Source organism: Ziziphus jujuba, chromosome 1 (genome assembly GCF_031755915.1).
Source record: "Ziziphus jujuba cultivar Dongzao chromosome 1, ASM3175591v1".
In the NCBI taxonomy this organism is placed as follows: Eukaryota; Viridiplantae; Streptophyta; class Magnoliopsida; order Rosales; family Rhamnaceae; genus Ziziphus; species Ziziphus jujuba.
The window spans coordinates 10,964,042-10,978,064 of NC_083379.1; the positions used below are offsets into that span (position 1 = coordinate 10,964,042).

At 34.3% G+C, this 14,023-nt stretch overlaps 3 protein-coding genes across 4 annotated transcripts; 1 reads left to right on the top strand and 2 right to left on the bottom strand.

The window, feature by feature from the left end:
- Nucleotides 1–1,162: 1,162 nt before the first annotated feature.
- On the bottom strand, nt 1,163–4,128 carry LOC107416091 (disease resistance protein RPM1-like). The gene is made up of 2 exons (XM_060819122.1): nt 1,447–4,128; nt 1,163–1,222 (listed from the first exon to the last, which is right to left on the bottom strand). The coding sequence occupies exons 1-2, from the start codon at nt 4,126–4,128 to the stop codon at nt 1,163–1,165; spliced, it is 2,742 nt and encodes a 913-aa protein (XP_060675105.1).
- Nucleotides 4,129–6,216: 2,088 nt separating this feature from the next.
- LOC107416306 (uncharacterized) lies at nt 6,217–8,621 on the top strand. The gene is made up of 4 exons (XM_016024798.4): nt 6,217–6,543; nt 7,037–7,122; nt 7,597–7,726; nt 7,955–8,621. Exons 1-4 carry the CDS (start codon nt 6,355–6,357, stop codon nt 8,003–8,005), a joined length of 456 nt encoding a protein of 151 aa, XP_015880284.3. The 5' UTR covers nt 6,217–6,354; the 3' UTR covers nt 8,006–8,621.
- A 2,034-nt stretch (nt 8,622–10,655) lies between these two features.
- LOC107416591 (disease resistance protein RPM1-like) lies at nt 10,656–13,801 on the bottom strand. Of its 2 annotated transcripts, XM_060820523.1 has the most exons (2): nt 13,240–13,378; nt 10,656–13,196 (listed from the first exon to the last, which is right to left on the bottom strand). In XM_060820523.1, the coding sequence occupies exon 2, from the start codon at nt 13,168–13,170 to the stop codon at nt 10,822–10,824; it is 2,349 nt and encodes a 782-aa protein (XP_060676506.1). In that variant the 5' UTR covers nt 13,171–13,196; nt 13,240–13,378; the 3' UTR covers nt 10,656–10,821. The 2 variants fall into 2 exon arrangements, with proteins under 2 accessions (XP_060676506.1, XP_048334075.2); XM_048478118.2 differs by having other exon boundaries at nt 10,656–13,801.
- Between the last annotated feature and the right edge of the window lie 222 nt (nt 13,802–14,023).

Sequence of the window (14,023 nt, forward strand, 5' to 3'; positions counted from 1 at the left end):
TATATAGGGTACATGTAAATATGTATAACATAGTTAAGTAAAATTGGCTTAATTGGTAATGCCTCTCATGTCTATACCCATAAAGTTGTGGGTTTAAAAAATTGCCCCTTCTTCTATATATTATAAATAATTGTAATGATAAAACAATATGTATTGCCATTGTGTAAGTAGCCAGTGGTTGGAATATTTTACAGTGACAATATTTATGAAACTATAAACTAACAATAAAGCTTCAGTCCAATAACAAGCGATAAAATTATATATATATATATATATATATGTTTTTCTAGGGGGGAAAAAAAAAGAAAAAAAGAGAAAAGAGAAATAATATACATGAGGTTGATTTCCTGAGTGGTCATTGATATTATTCTCTCAATATCTTGTCATTAATCGATTTTGGAGATGGCCCATTTTATCAATTCGAATCCTTAACCAAAAACTATATGACGTAAAGATCGAGTTGTATATCCCTAATGTCAAAAAAATAATAAAACAAACAACTTGAAAATGAATTATGCAATAAAATATTTAGTAGTATTTAAAAAATAAAAATGGAAAAAAGAAGAAGAAGAAGAAGAAGAAGAAGAAGAAGCAGAAGCAGAGGTAGTAGTGGACAATGTTAAATAAATTAATAATTGTGGACTTAGCATATCAATTACTCACTTACAGAGTTTATTTATGTCATTAATGGGATTGGTTTATTTTAATATTTTATAGTAGGGTCCTTGGTCACACACTCTCTATAAGACTCCACTTGGCCCATTGGACTGGAGGACCAACTCTTTTTATAAACCCATTGACTTACCCATATTTTTCCTAGTATTATGATATTATTAAATTATTAGTATTTTGTGTGTGTTAAAATTAATGGGTAAGTGTGATTTGCAGAGACTATAAAAGATCTTGGACAACCAAACAGATGCCATACGGTATTTTGATATTAGGGTTTTCAGAGATCTGAACGTGGTTTGAGAGTAGTGTGTTCATAGGCACTACTTTATATTGTTTTCTATTTTGCAGGATTAAATATTTAATTTATTAATGGCTGCGTTTGGAGGTTAGTAATTTATGATTAATGGAATTGATTATGTATATTTAGATCCATAAAATCTAACAATTGATATCAGAGCATGGTTAATATGCATAATAAATTTCTTTGTGATTAATCTTCGTTGTATCTATGATGATCGGATTGAACAACATATATTCGACCATTGATGATCTGTACATTAATTACATGATATTTTTTTTTATTATTGTTTGCTCTTCCTTTATTAATAAGATATTATATGTTGATTGTCTGTGAAATATAATCCGACTGTTATATATTCAATAATAATAATAATAGTAATAATAATAATCAAATAAAAAATTGTAAAATTTTCGACAGTATATTCCTTTTGCAAAATATTGAGAAAATTGTGTTGGGCTGATTCCGAAGGGCACCTCCAGTTTTGGGCTGGGCCCGATTATAAGTTTTTCAAGGATAGGCAATGCTCCTTCCTCTATCACAATCGAATTCAATTTACTCAAATGCATGGCGCTGAGCAGCTTCAGCCTTGAAAAAACACCTTCCTCAAACTGCAATTTCTCACCATTATAAGCATCATATAGCATCCTCAGCATTAACAGGTTGTGCAGATTTCTAAAGGTTTTCACTGGATCATCCTCCAGTTTTGTTAACACCAGTGTTAAGTTGACTAGATTCTGAAGCTGTGATATCCATTCTGGCAACTTACTTAAAGGACCAGTTAAAGAGAGGCTCCGAAGAGATTGTGGTAAGGATGAGAGGAATTCAATATGAATAATATCATCTCCACTGATTGTAGTCACATTCAAAGATTCCAAGTGGTTCATCTTCGCGATGCATTCGAATAGTATCTTTCCATCTTCACTTTTGAGCTTAAAGATTTCCAAGATTTTCAAGTGTGTCAACTTTCCCAACTCTTTTATTATGTCAACCCCCATTTTACTTGCATCCAGAAGTGATAACTTTTGCAATGCTCCTAAGCAACCTATCCCTTCGTGTACCTTCATTCCTCTTACAGTAGATAGATTAAATTGAATGCTATCAATATTGAAATCGTATCTACTGTATGCCAAAAGGTATCGGAGCTTACTAAGCCTTTCGATCTCAGCTGGTATCTCAACTACAAATGAGTCCCTTATATCCAAAGTCTCAAGGTTTACCAATTTCCCTATGGACTTTGGAAGCATCTTCACTTTTGTGTTACGGAGACTATGATATCTTAAATGGAAGAGGTTGCCAATATCTTCATGAATGTAATCCAACGCACTATCTTCAAAATCTAATAATTTTAGAAGTTTGAAATTCTTTGTGTGTGTGCTCAAAATAGAATTGGCAAATATTCTATCACTGAATTTGAAATTTAAAATGCTGCGAACTTGAAAACTCTGATCAATGTTGTGGAGAACATTAATACTTGAACTGTTGATGATTGATAGCCGCCGAGTAACTAGTTGATCTCCTCTTAAAGTCGATTGATCATTTCCAGATAAAACGCGACAAAAAATTAAGTCCTCCATTTTTTTTAGAATAACCTCATGTAGAAGATCATGGACGCGGCAAGCTTTACAAGTTCCCCTCAAGAAATGAACATCCGATATCTGAACTAGACTTCTATGGATTAGCTCAGACAAGTATTGATGTGCAACACCTTCCAATGTTTTATCTTTCTTCGATTTTATGAAACCCTCTGCAATCCATTGCCGAAGTAACCTTGAAAGCTTGATAGAATAGTCCTCTGGATACATGCCAAAGTACAAGAAACAACATTTGAGGTAGTATGGTAGATCATAATAACTGAGCAATAAGATTCTTTTTATGCTAGTGAGATGGGGATTACTCTCCAACTCTGAACTGAGGCTAGAATGCAATTTATCCCATTCATATACGGTCCTGTCTTTTGTGGATAAAAGACCAGCTATGGCTACAATTGCAAGTGGCAGTCCGCCGCATTTTTTGACAATTTTCCTTGACAAATCATTTAAGCTGGGGGGACAACGTCCTCCAAATTCAACTCGAAAAGCCCTTTTGCAAAATAGTTCATAAGCCTTTTCGGGATCCAAAGGCTTAAGCTCAAGGTCATAAACAGAGGGTGAAATTTTGCAGAAGTCTCCAACCTCCTTACTTCGTGTTGTGATCACTATCCTCCCACCAATTTTATTATCAAGTAAAGCATGTTCTATATCACCCCAAAAACCTACTTTCCAAACATCATCGAAAAAAACAGCGTACCTCTTTTTCTGCAAATATTGTCTCACTTTCTCTGTCAGTGCCTCTTCATCCATTGAGTCAATTCCTTGAGAAGCAGGTTCCTTGTTTCCTTTGCAAAACTGCTTTATGATCTTCTTTAATAGTCCCTCCTTCTGGTATGGTTGAGACACTGCTATCCAAGCATGGCAATCAAAATCATTTTTAACTAAATCATAGACCTTTCTGGCAAGAGTTGTCTTGCCTAGTCCCCCCATCCCCACCACTGAAATTATAGCTCGTTGAGTTTGTTGATCATTATTTAACAACCAACCAACCAATTCATCTCTTGGAGACTCAATCCCCACAAGATCATCATCCTCAAGGTACATGGATCCTTTTCGAGGATCGTACCCTGAAACATATTGAGAAGGATTGTCAGCATTTGTAGTTCCTTTTTCAATTGAATCAAAGCCGTACCTTGCACTTCTTTCCTTGATTTCAACAACAGCTTTTTTGATCTCTTGTATGCAAGATGCAATATTATGGCGTGGTTTAAGTTTGATGATTGATCGACCAATTTTACAGAGGGAAGCAATGAAGCCACGAGCCCTGCGGCCGCCTGGATGTTGCTCCAAGTGGAAAGTGTATTCATCAATGACATCTTCTATCTGAAATGCAATTTCTGTCAGTTGCTTCACCCAAGCTTTAACACCATCTCTAGTTGTTTGATGATCTCCTTGAGAGTATTCTAGATCTGCCTTCATATCTGCGTCCTTGAGGAAACACTGTATGGCCTCTAGTTCATGTTTGATGCTTTCAACTTCTGAATGAACATCTCTCAACAAGCTGGTTTCATTGGTCAGCAATGAGACCATGCGGTCGATAGCAAAGCCTACTGCAGTCTCCGCCATTAATGTAAACTTTTGTTTGATTCTTCAGGTGATGCCTATTGGGTTCTAATTGCAGATGGTTAATAATGGCTCAGTACAATTCAATATTATCAATTGTTTCAACTTTAATTTATTAGGCTGAATGAATATGAAATTATATATACTCTATTTCGCACGTGTACTTTCCCACAAAGAGAGCGCACAGGATTAGCCATAACAATAATATATACATTAAGAGTTGAAAATGAAATAATATATTACAAATCTATATACATATATATATGTATATATATATATACGGAAATTCTATGATGAGGACGGTCCGCATGAGGACCGCAGTATTAGTGACAGTTTTTCATAGTATTAACGACGGTTTTTTTATAAAATCGTCACCAATACTATAAAAAACCGTCATCAATACTGTGGTTTGCATGAGGACCGTCCGCATCATAAACGGACTGTATATATATATGCAGAGTCGTATAAAGTAGTTTGACTATTTGTTGTTGGCAGCCGCATGTGCCCTTCTCTTAATTAATCGTATTTATAACTCATTAAAATCAAGTAAATAACTCTTCCTATATGTGATTATTTTGTCTCATATTGAATTAATTATAATATATCATATTAATATTTGAAGGAAATTTATGTGGATGGAAAAACATTGCAATCAAAAAACATTATCAAAAGACTTTTGACCTTCTCTTTGTCCAGAAAATGACATATGTACATGTGAAAATAAATGAGATTATTTTTGTTTGATCAGATTAGATTTATATCGTTTATATTTATTTTCGTTGGACGGGATTGGCCGATATTGAGTCTAACAATGCAATCACTATGTCCACTACTACATTATTAATTGCACATAGTCTTTTGATATTAAAAGATCAAATTAAACTACGTAAAATAGTCTAATTTAGTCTGGTTACACAAATGGGTATTTATGTTCATTTTGTTACAATAGTTACTTCTATATTTGGGATTTCCTCACACTTTGTCGGAAGAGATTTATCAATTCGGATCGATAGTAAGTTTTTAAAACTTTCTCGATCATCGCACTAGCGAGGGATGATGACATGAGGTACATGTTGAACCATGCGGTGGTGGTCTCCTGGATTTAGCTTATATAGAATTCATTCATTGTGGATTAATTTTGAGTACTTTTTTGAATATCTTACTTTTTCAGAGTACCAATAAGTTTTTCCAAATTTTGGGAAATGATATACTCTTTTTGGAACAGATCATGGCAAATAAATAATGGGAATTTTTAGTGCTTTTGCCTTTTATGTTCATATATGGAATTGTTGTTACAAAAATATTTGAGATTTTTTCAGTAATTACAAGGTTCAAAATCTTAACAAAAAGTTTACGAATATAAGCAGGATTAGTTGTTACGGATAATTAGAATGTTAAATATATATGCTCATCATAACCTGATCAACATCTGCGATGAAGAAATAAAATAATGATAATTATAAGACACCAAAAACACTAAGGAAAAATGAATATACATTTCTTGCCTTGCTATCACACGCTAACAAGTTTTAGTGAGTTACGTGGAAATGGTACACAAAGATTCTACACTGCTTATAAGTTTGATATATAATCAAGTAATTAACAAGTAGGACTTCACGTGAACTGTTCTTTGCACTATGGTTTGCGACTGGTATTGTCTGGGTCTTCGATTCTCGCTTTAGTTTCTTTCCATCAAGAATTGAAACTCCATGTTCTCTCACTAAAAAAATCTCGGCAAGCGTTACAAATTTTCCTTTGACACAGAAAATGATGTCACTGAATGTCCATCAACAGTGAAATTGTTTTCATTGTCACATTATCATGTTTATTCAGTAACAATATGACAATAGTTGTCGCCGTTACATTATATCATGGTTGATCCCTTTATTCAGTGACATTATTTTATTTTATTTTGTCATTTAATTTTTTTCACAAAACATCGAGGGAAAAAAAAAAAAAAAGGGACTCACAGTGTCGTTTTTATCCAAAAACACTGCGTTTTAACATGCCCATAAAAAACTTTTCGCTCGAAACGCTGCGTTTCAATAATTGTTTCTAAATTTATTTTATTGGAGTCTCTTTCCCCAAATCTCTTGTATGTACTCTCTCACTGTAAGTTCAAAATCCCTCCCCAAATTTTCCGGTAGCTAGCCTGCGCTCCGTTCAATTTTAGTCTGTGTCAATGGTGGAAATCGAGCCAGAGAAAACCACCTACAACCTTTCGCAAATATGGGATTCAACGTTTCTTTGAGCGTTACACTCAGAACGACGATTGAGCGGAGAGACGTTTACTGTGGTCTGATCGGTGTAGAACGACGCAGTGCGCGACCACTTACCGCTACGGGAAGAGGACGGCTCGGCGGTAATGAGGAGCTTCCTTCTTGGACGAGAGGAAGAGGTGTAGGAGATAGTCAAACAGTGAGTACAGCCTCGCACTAAGACTGGACATGGTTGTGTGTTTCAAAATAAAGTGGTGTAGTTGAGTTGGAATGTTGGATTATGTAGATTTTGAAGTTTTTGTTTCCATTTAACATACTTGAATTATTACCTGACTATCCATAGCAAAATATTGTTGTGTCTGCTGGTTGTTGCGGCTGTTTATGGTTTTTTGATAGTAGTTTAAGTTAAATATGGTATTATCATTTTGCTGGATGCTATCTCATATTATATTAAACATGTCTATCTATGTGAATACATAAGTTCCTAGGCATATGGATTTATGCCCTGTTAAAGAATTAGTGTAATCAAGATGGTCATTAAGGTATGCATTTGGTGGAACTTAATGGTAAGTTCTGTTATGATACGATACTGAAAATGCTTTCTCAGTTAAGAGGAGCTCTTCTATCACACTTTTCCTTTTACTGTTTCAACACGTAAAAATTCTAAAACTGAGTTAATTTTGTTGCTCTAGGTGATGACGTGGATGCAGAGGAAAGGCTTGAAGAATGGGAGAATGTGGACAATTCGTGCGGGAGTTTGTGAGACTCTTTTGAGGAGGTAACTTGGAATGAATTTGAACTAGTTGGCTATTTAAGATAGTTTTTCACCATATATGCATTCTGAGTTTGTAAAAATGAACCTGGTAAATTAGAAAAGAAAAATTGATAAACATAGACATGTTTATATTATTACTATGTTATTTTCTCTTTCCTAGTTTCAGGCTTTTAGCTTTGGAAATATTTAGATTTGTTCATTATAGTTGCTCCCAAATAAAATCTTGGGGTTACTGTGAAACTGAATCTGCTCACATATCATGAACGTAATTTTAAGTGCTTCAAGTTTCCCTAGAACCAAAAAATGTGATTTAAAATATATATACATAGATGAAGAATGAACACACTAGTTCGAAAATTTTTGTTGTTAACATGCATCTCCCTGCTTGCTTGGAATGCTATCTGCTATTCCTTCCATTCCTCCTGTGTTGTTGTGTGCCATTAATCAGTAGCTTTCTGGGATACAACTTGAACATAGGTCGGATGACAGACGAGCATCTGATGATCAAATTTCTCAGCCACTCAGTTGGAAATATAAAGCAATTGACACCAAGTTAGGACATGGAAATGATACTGACTGCATTTTAGGCCCTGCCAATGAAGATCCAGTAAGTCACTCTCCATTATTTGGAATAGCTAAGCTAGCCAATATATATATTGGTTTGGCATTTTATATGGTAGTAACTTGCTGAATTTAGATTCTCTATATCTCTCTTCTTGTCTCATCACTGTTTTAAAAGATAAGACTTTCAAGTCAAATTTGATCAACCACGTGCAATAGTTAGTAGATGTTCTTGAGTACTCACTATTTTCTTCTGTTGTGTCATAATTGGTAGGAATGCTGTATTTGCGTAGCCAAGTACAGAGAAAAGGACGAAGTGAGATAGTTGCCCTGTTCCCGTATGTTTCATCTCTAGTATGTGGATAAATGGCTCAAAATCATATCAAGTTGTCCTCTTTGTAAACAAGAACTAGAGAGATAGAAATTGGAGGATTTCGGATCTGTTTTTTGTATTTTGTTTTCTTTAAAACATTCTCTTTTGTGTGTTTTAATATGCTTTTTCACATGGTTACTTGGCGAGTTTATGTTTGTACAGTTGAGCTCACCGGTAACCAAAACCATACGTCCATACCTGAGAGTCTAATCAATCTTTAAGCACACCCCACAAAAATAGCAGGAGATGATGTTGGAACTTTTCACTCCCTCAGCACTTCAAGACTTGACAATACATATATATATATATATACAGTCCGTCTATGGTGTGGAAGGTCCTCATGCGGACACAGTATTGGTGACGGTTTTTCATAGTATTGGTGACGATTTTCTAAGAAACAGTCGTTAATACTATGAAAAACCGTCACTAATACTGCAGTCCTCATGCGGACCATCCTCACCATAGAATTTCCGTATATATATATATATATATGTATGATTATTTGGTGTATCATATTGTAGATGTAATTTTACCAAAAATAATATAACAACCCGTATTATTATTTATACATTATGGTTACTATAATTCTTATTTCCTTTATTTCAATTCAGTGGCCTAATTTTTATACGTGTGTGTATTTATATATTAAGTTTTGGGAATGCACAACCGAATTTGAATTCAGCATATACACCCATATATGTATGTATATATATATAATTCATATTTTTGCGCCAAAAAGGATAAAATGTTCCTAATTCTAATACAGGCGTATTACGTCTGACTTTTCCGAGTAACATGTTTAGAAGTGCCCATTTTAATTTTTTATTTAAACGCCTTCAAAACACAACCCTTTACATATAACAATAACAAAAACTTTATTTGGATTTTTTTTAGTCACTGAGAGCGTCTTGAAAAAAGCAAGAGCAAGAATTTCGTATCATTTTTTATTGATCGTCGTTTAATTTCAATGTTAATTTCCATTTGTAATCAAATAATGTAAAAGATTTTTCAAGAGTTTAATTAAGTATGAAAAAATGATTAGAACTTTTTCACGAAATAAAGTAAAGTCCTGTTCAGATTTGCATACAACATGATATTCGAAATTATCTGAAGTTATTGTATATTACAAATTCTGAATGGTCAGGAAATTAGAAATCATGAACTGTTTCATACGTTGCTAGACAAAGCCAAACAATTTAAGTAAAAAAATAAAATAAAAAATAAAAAATTAAAACTTAGTGGAACAGGTAAAATGAGAGCTCTGAAGTGACACTTGCATCCAACAACATAGCAGTACAATATTACCCAAAGAAAAAACACAAAAACAACATAGCAGTACAAAACTACTTGAGCGCTCAATTAGTTTACCTCATCACAAAACCAAAACATACTGTATCAGTATAGAAGAAATTATATATATTAACTGCCAGGAATTGAAAGTACTATATAGATGCCTCAAATTTTTTTTGCCCTCTTAAAATAGAATAATAAATTTTATACTATTACTAATTAATTAAACATAATATACACATGTAGATATATAATATTTTTGCCAAATCTTTTTTCTCAAGACTCCAGCAACAAATAAAGAAAAAGATGTTTTCATTTAAGCCTTTCGTAAATTATGTTTGCTGGATTCAAATAAAAATAAAAATAAAAATAATTAGAACTTGAAATGATAATACATACATACATACATACATACATACATACATATATATATATATATAGCTATAGAGTATTATAGATGTATAAATAATGAGTTTCATTAAAGCAAAATTGATCTTTTACTATAATAAGTTTCTTGAATTTCTTATATATATGTATGATTTATCTATTTGTTATCTTGAAGTTTTTCTTATATATATATATATATATGATTTATCTATTTGTCATGAATGAAACTTATATATATGAATTTTTATTACCAAAAAAAGAAAAAAAAAACTATATGCATTTTACCTTTTTTATTTGTAATTTCTTAGTATTTTCACCCATATAACTCAATTTATATATTTTATTTGAAAATCCCATGAATAGAGCACATGTAAATATGTATAATATAGTTAAATCAGGTTGGCTTGGTAATACCCCTTGTGCCTATACCCATAAAGTTGTAGGTTTAAGACATTATCACTTTTCGTATAGAGTATAGATTAGAAATTATTGTAACGATAAAAAAATATGTATTGCTATTGTGTAAGTAGCCAGAGGTTGGAAAATTTTACAGTTACAATATTTATGAAACTATCAACTAACAATAAAGCTCCAGCCTAATTACAAGCGAGAAAATTATATTATATATATTTGTGTGTGTGTGTGTGTTTTTATATAATGTGTGTGTGTGTGTGTGTGTGTTTTTCTGAGGACAAAAAAAAAGAAAAGAAAGAAATAACGTATATGAGCTTGATTTCCTAAATGATCATTGATATTATTCTCTTAATATCTTGTAACTAATCGACTTTGGAGATGGTCCATTTTATCAATTCAAATCCTTAACCAAATAACGTTAATATCAAGTTGTATATCTCTAATATTAAAAAATAATAATAATAAAACAAACAACTTGTAAATGAATTATGCAACAAAATATTTAGTAGTATTTTTAAATAATAATTAAAAAAAAAAAAAAAAAAAAAAACAAGAATAAAAAGAAGAAGAAGCAGAGCTAGTAGCGGACTATATATAGAACAGTTGAATTTGTTAAAAAGTAGAAGTAGTAAATTAATTACCCAGATGGATATTCGGTGTTTCCAGTGATAAAGCAGTCAAAACAATCGTGAGGTTTCAAAACTTTGTCCATCATCACCATCGGGCTTGTAACGGATGAAGACACCAGGTACATGTTGAACGGTATAGTGGTGGTCTCCTCCTGGCTTCAGACTTTGCTGGAATTCAATGGGTATATCGTGAAACAAAACAGATTCAAGTTGTTTCAAATGCTGGATGCCAATGGGCACCTTCAATAGTTTTGGGCAGAGACCAATCCAAAGGTCTTGAAGATTATACAATGCTCCTTCCTCTATCACTATTGATTTCAATCCACTCAAATGCATGATACGAAGATCCTTCAATCTTGGAAACACTCCCTCCTCAAACTGCATCTCCTCACCATTATATGCATCGTACACTATCCTCATCTCCACCAAGTTATGCAGATTTTTAAGGCTTTTCACCGGATCCTCTTCTAATTTTGACCCACCAATCTCTAATCGTTCTAGATATTGAAGTCTGGTTATCGATTCTGGCAACTTCCTTATGGGAGCTGTTAAGCAGAGAATCTCAAGAGATTGTGGTAAGGATGACAGCCATTCAGAATCAAATGAGGCATCATCTTCATCCATTGTACTTACACGCAGATATTTCAGGTGGGCCATCTTCTCGATAGCCCCAAGTAGAATCCTTCCATCTTCACTTCTCAGCTTCTGGATGCCCAAATACCTCAACTGTGTCAACTTTCCAAACTCTTTTAATACCTCAACCCCTGTTTCACTCGCATCCACATGTGCTAACGATTGCAAGGCTTCTAAGCACCCTATCCCCTCATGCACTTTTATTCCTTTCACCTGAGATGGATGAAAGTGTGGGTCGTCCAAGTTGTACTCATACTGACCACGGCCATACAGAATCAGCAACTTACTAAGCCTTTTAATCTCAGCTGGTATCTCAACCACAAATGTGCCCCCTGAATCCAAGGTCTCAAGATTTACCAGTTTTCCTATGGACCTTGGAAGCATCTTTACTTTCGTGTTTCTAATATTCAAATATCTTAAATGGTATAAACTTCCAATATCGTCGTGAATATAATCCAATATACTATTTTCAAAATCTAGCACTTTTAAAAGGTTGAAATTCTTCGTTAACGTTCTCCAAATAGACTTGGTCAATATTTTATCACTACTATTGAAGTTCAAAAAGCTACGGACCTGAAAGCTTTGGGTAACATTGTGAAGAACATTGCATGAACCATTGACAATTGATAGGCGTCGAGTAACTAGTCCTCCACTAAAACTTGATTCATTTTCAGACAAAACGTGACCGAAACTTAAATCTTTCATTTTTGTCTGAATAACGTCATATAGAAGATCGTGGACGTGATAACATATACCATCTGGGCTCCAGTCACTAGTTTTTAATTTCTGAACTAGACTTCTGTCTATTAGCTCAGTCAAGTATTCTTCTGCTACTTCTTGCGGTGGTTTATCCTTCCTTGGTTTCACAAAACCTTCAGCAATCCATTTTGGAACTAACCTAGATGACGCAATCCAATAATCCTCTGGGTACATGCCGAAGTACAAGAAACAACATTTAAGGTAGTAAGGCAGATCATAATAACTGAGGGATAAGATTTTTGGTATGCTTGTAAGATGGAGATTACTCTCCAACTCGGAACTGAGACTATCGTGCAATTTCTTCCACTCATATATTGTCTTGTCTTTTGTGGATAGAAGTCCACCTACTACTACAATTGCAAGTGGTAGTCCTCCACATCTTTCAACAATTTGATGAGACAAATCCTCCAAGTCAGGGGGACAAAGTCCCATGACTTCAGATTGAAAAGCCTTTTTGAAGAAGAGTTCTCGAGCCTTTTCTGGATTTAAAGGCTTGAGCTCATGGACATAGACAACAGATGAAATTTTGCAAAACTCCCCAACCTCCTTGCTTCGCGTTGTAATCACTATCCTCCCACCAATTTTATTATCAAGCAAAGCATGTTGTATATCCCCCCAGAATTCTCTTTTCCAAACATCATCGTAAAAAACGACGTACCTCTTTTGCTGCAAATATTCTCTTACTTGCTCTGTCAGTGCGTCTTCATCCATTGAATCGATTCCCTCAGGAGCAGGTTCCTTGTTTCCCTTGCAGAACTGCTTTATGACGTTCTTTAGTAGCTCTTCCTTCCGGTATGATTGAGAAACTGTTATCCAGGCATGACAATCAAAATGATTTCTGACTAAATCATAGACCTTTCTGGCAAGTGTTGTCTTGCCCAGTCCTCCCATCCCTACCACTGAAATCACAGCTCGTCGAGGTTGTTGATCCTTATTTAACAACCAACCAACCAATTCATCTCTTGGAGACTCAATCCCCACAACATCATCATCCTCAAGATACATGGAACCTTTTCGAGGATCGTACCCTGAAACATATCGACGATCATATGTTGAATCAATTGAATCAAAGCCATACCTTTGACTTCTTTCCTTGATTTCAACAACTGCTTTTCGGATCTCTTTTATGCGAGATGCAATATGGTGGCTTGCTTCTAGTTTGATGATGGAGCGACCGATTTTACCAAGGGAAGCAATGAAGCAATCATGACCAGTACGGCCGGGAGGTCGCTCCAAGTGGAATGCGTATTCGTCAATAATATCTTCGATGTGGAACGCCACTTCCCTTAGTTCCTTCACCCATAATTTAACACCTCCAGCTCTACCACTTGCTTCTGATCCTTGGGCTTCCACGTCTGCCTTCATATCTGCGTCTTTGAGGAAACACTGAATGGCTTCCAGTTCATTTTTTATTCCCGATACTTTAGAATGAACGCCTCTCAACAACTTTCGTTCGTGGGTCAGGAATCGGACGAGGTAATCGATAGCAATGCATACTGCGGCCTCCGCCATTCCAAGCTTTATCTTCTTACTGCTCAGGATGAGAAATATGCAATATCTTCCCAGGAGCAGCTTCACTCTTTTTCTTCTTTATCAACCATGCCGTATTCAACTTTACCAAAAGAAAGGATAATAATAATAATAATAATAATAATAATAATAATACTAATAAATGCTGTATTCCTTTCCCCACCACTCATTTTTTACCAGCAAGGACCACTTTTTTGTTTTTCTGTGAAACAGCAACGACCACTTCTTCTTTTTTTTCTTTTTTTTTTTTTTGGGATAATAAAGCAAAGTTTTGTCCATAAAAATATTTATCCATAAATATAGTATGGGGAAGCTCATTTAGTATGGA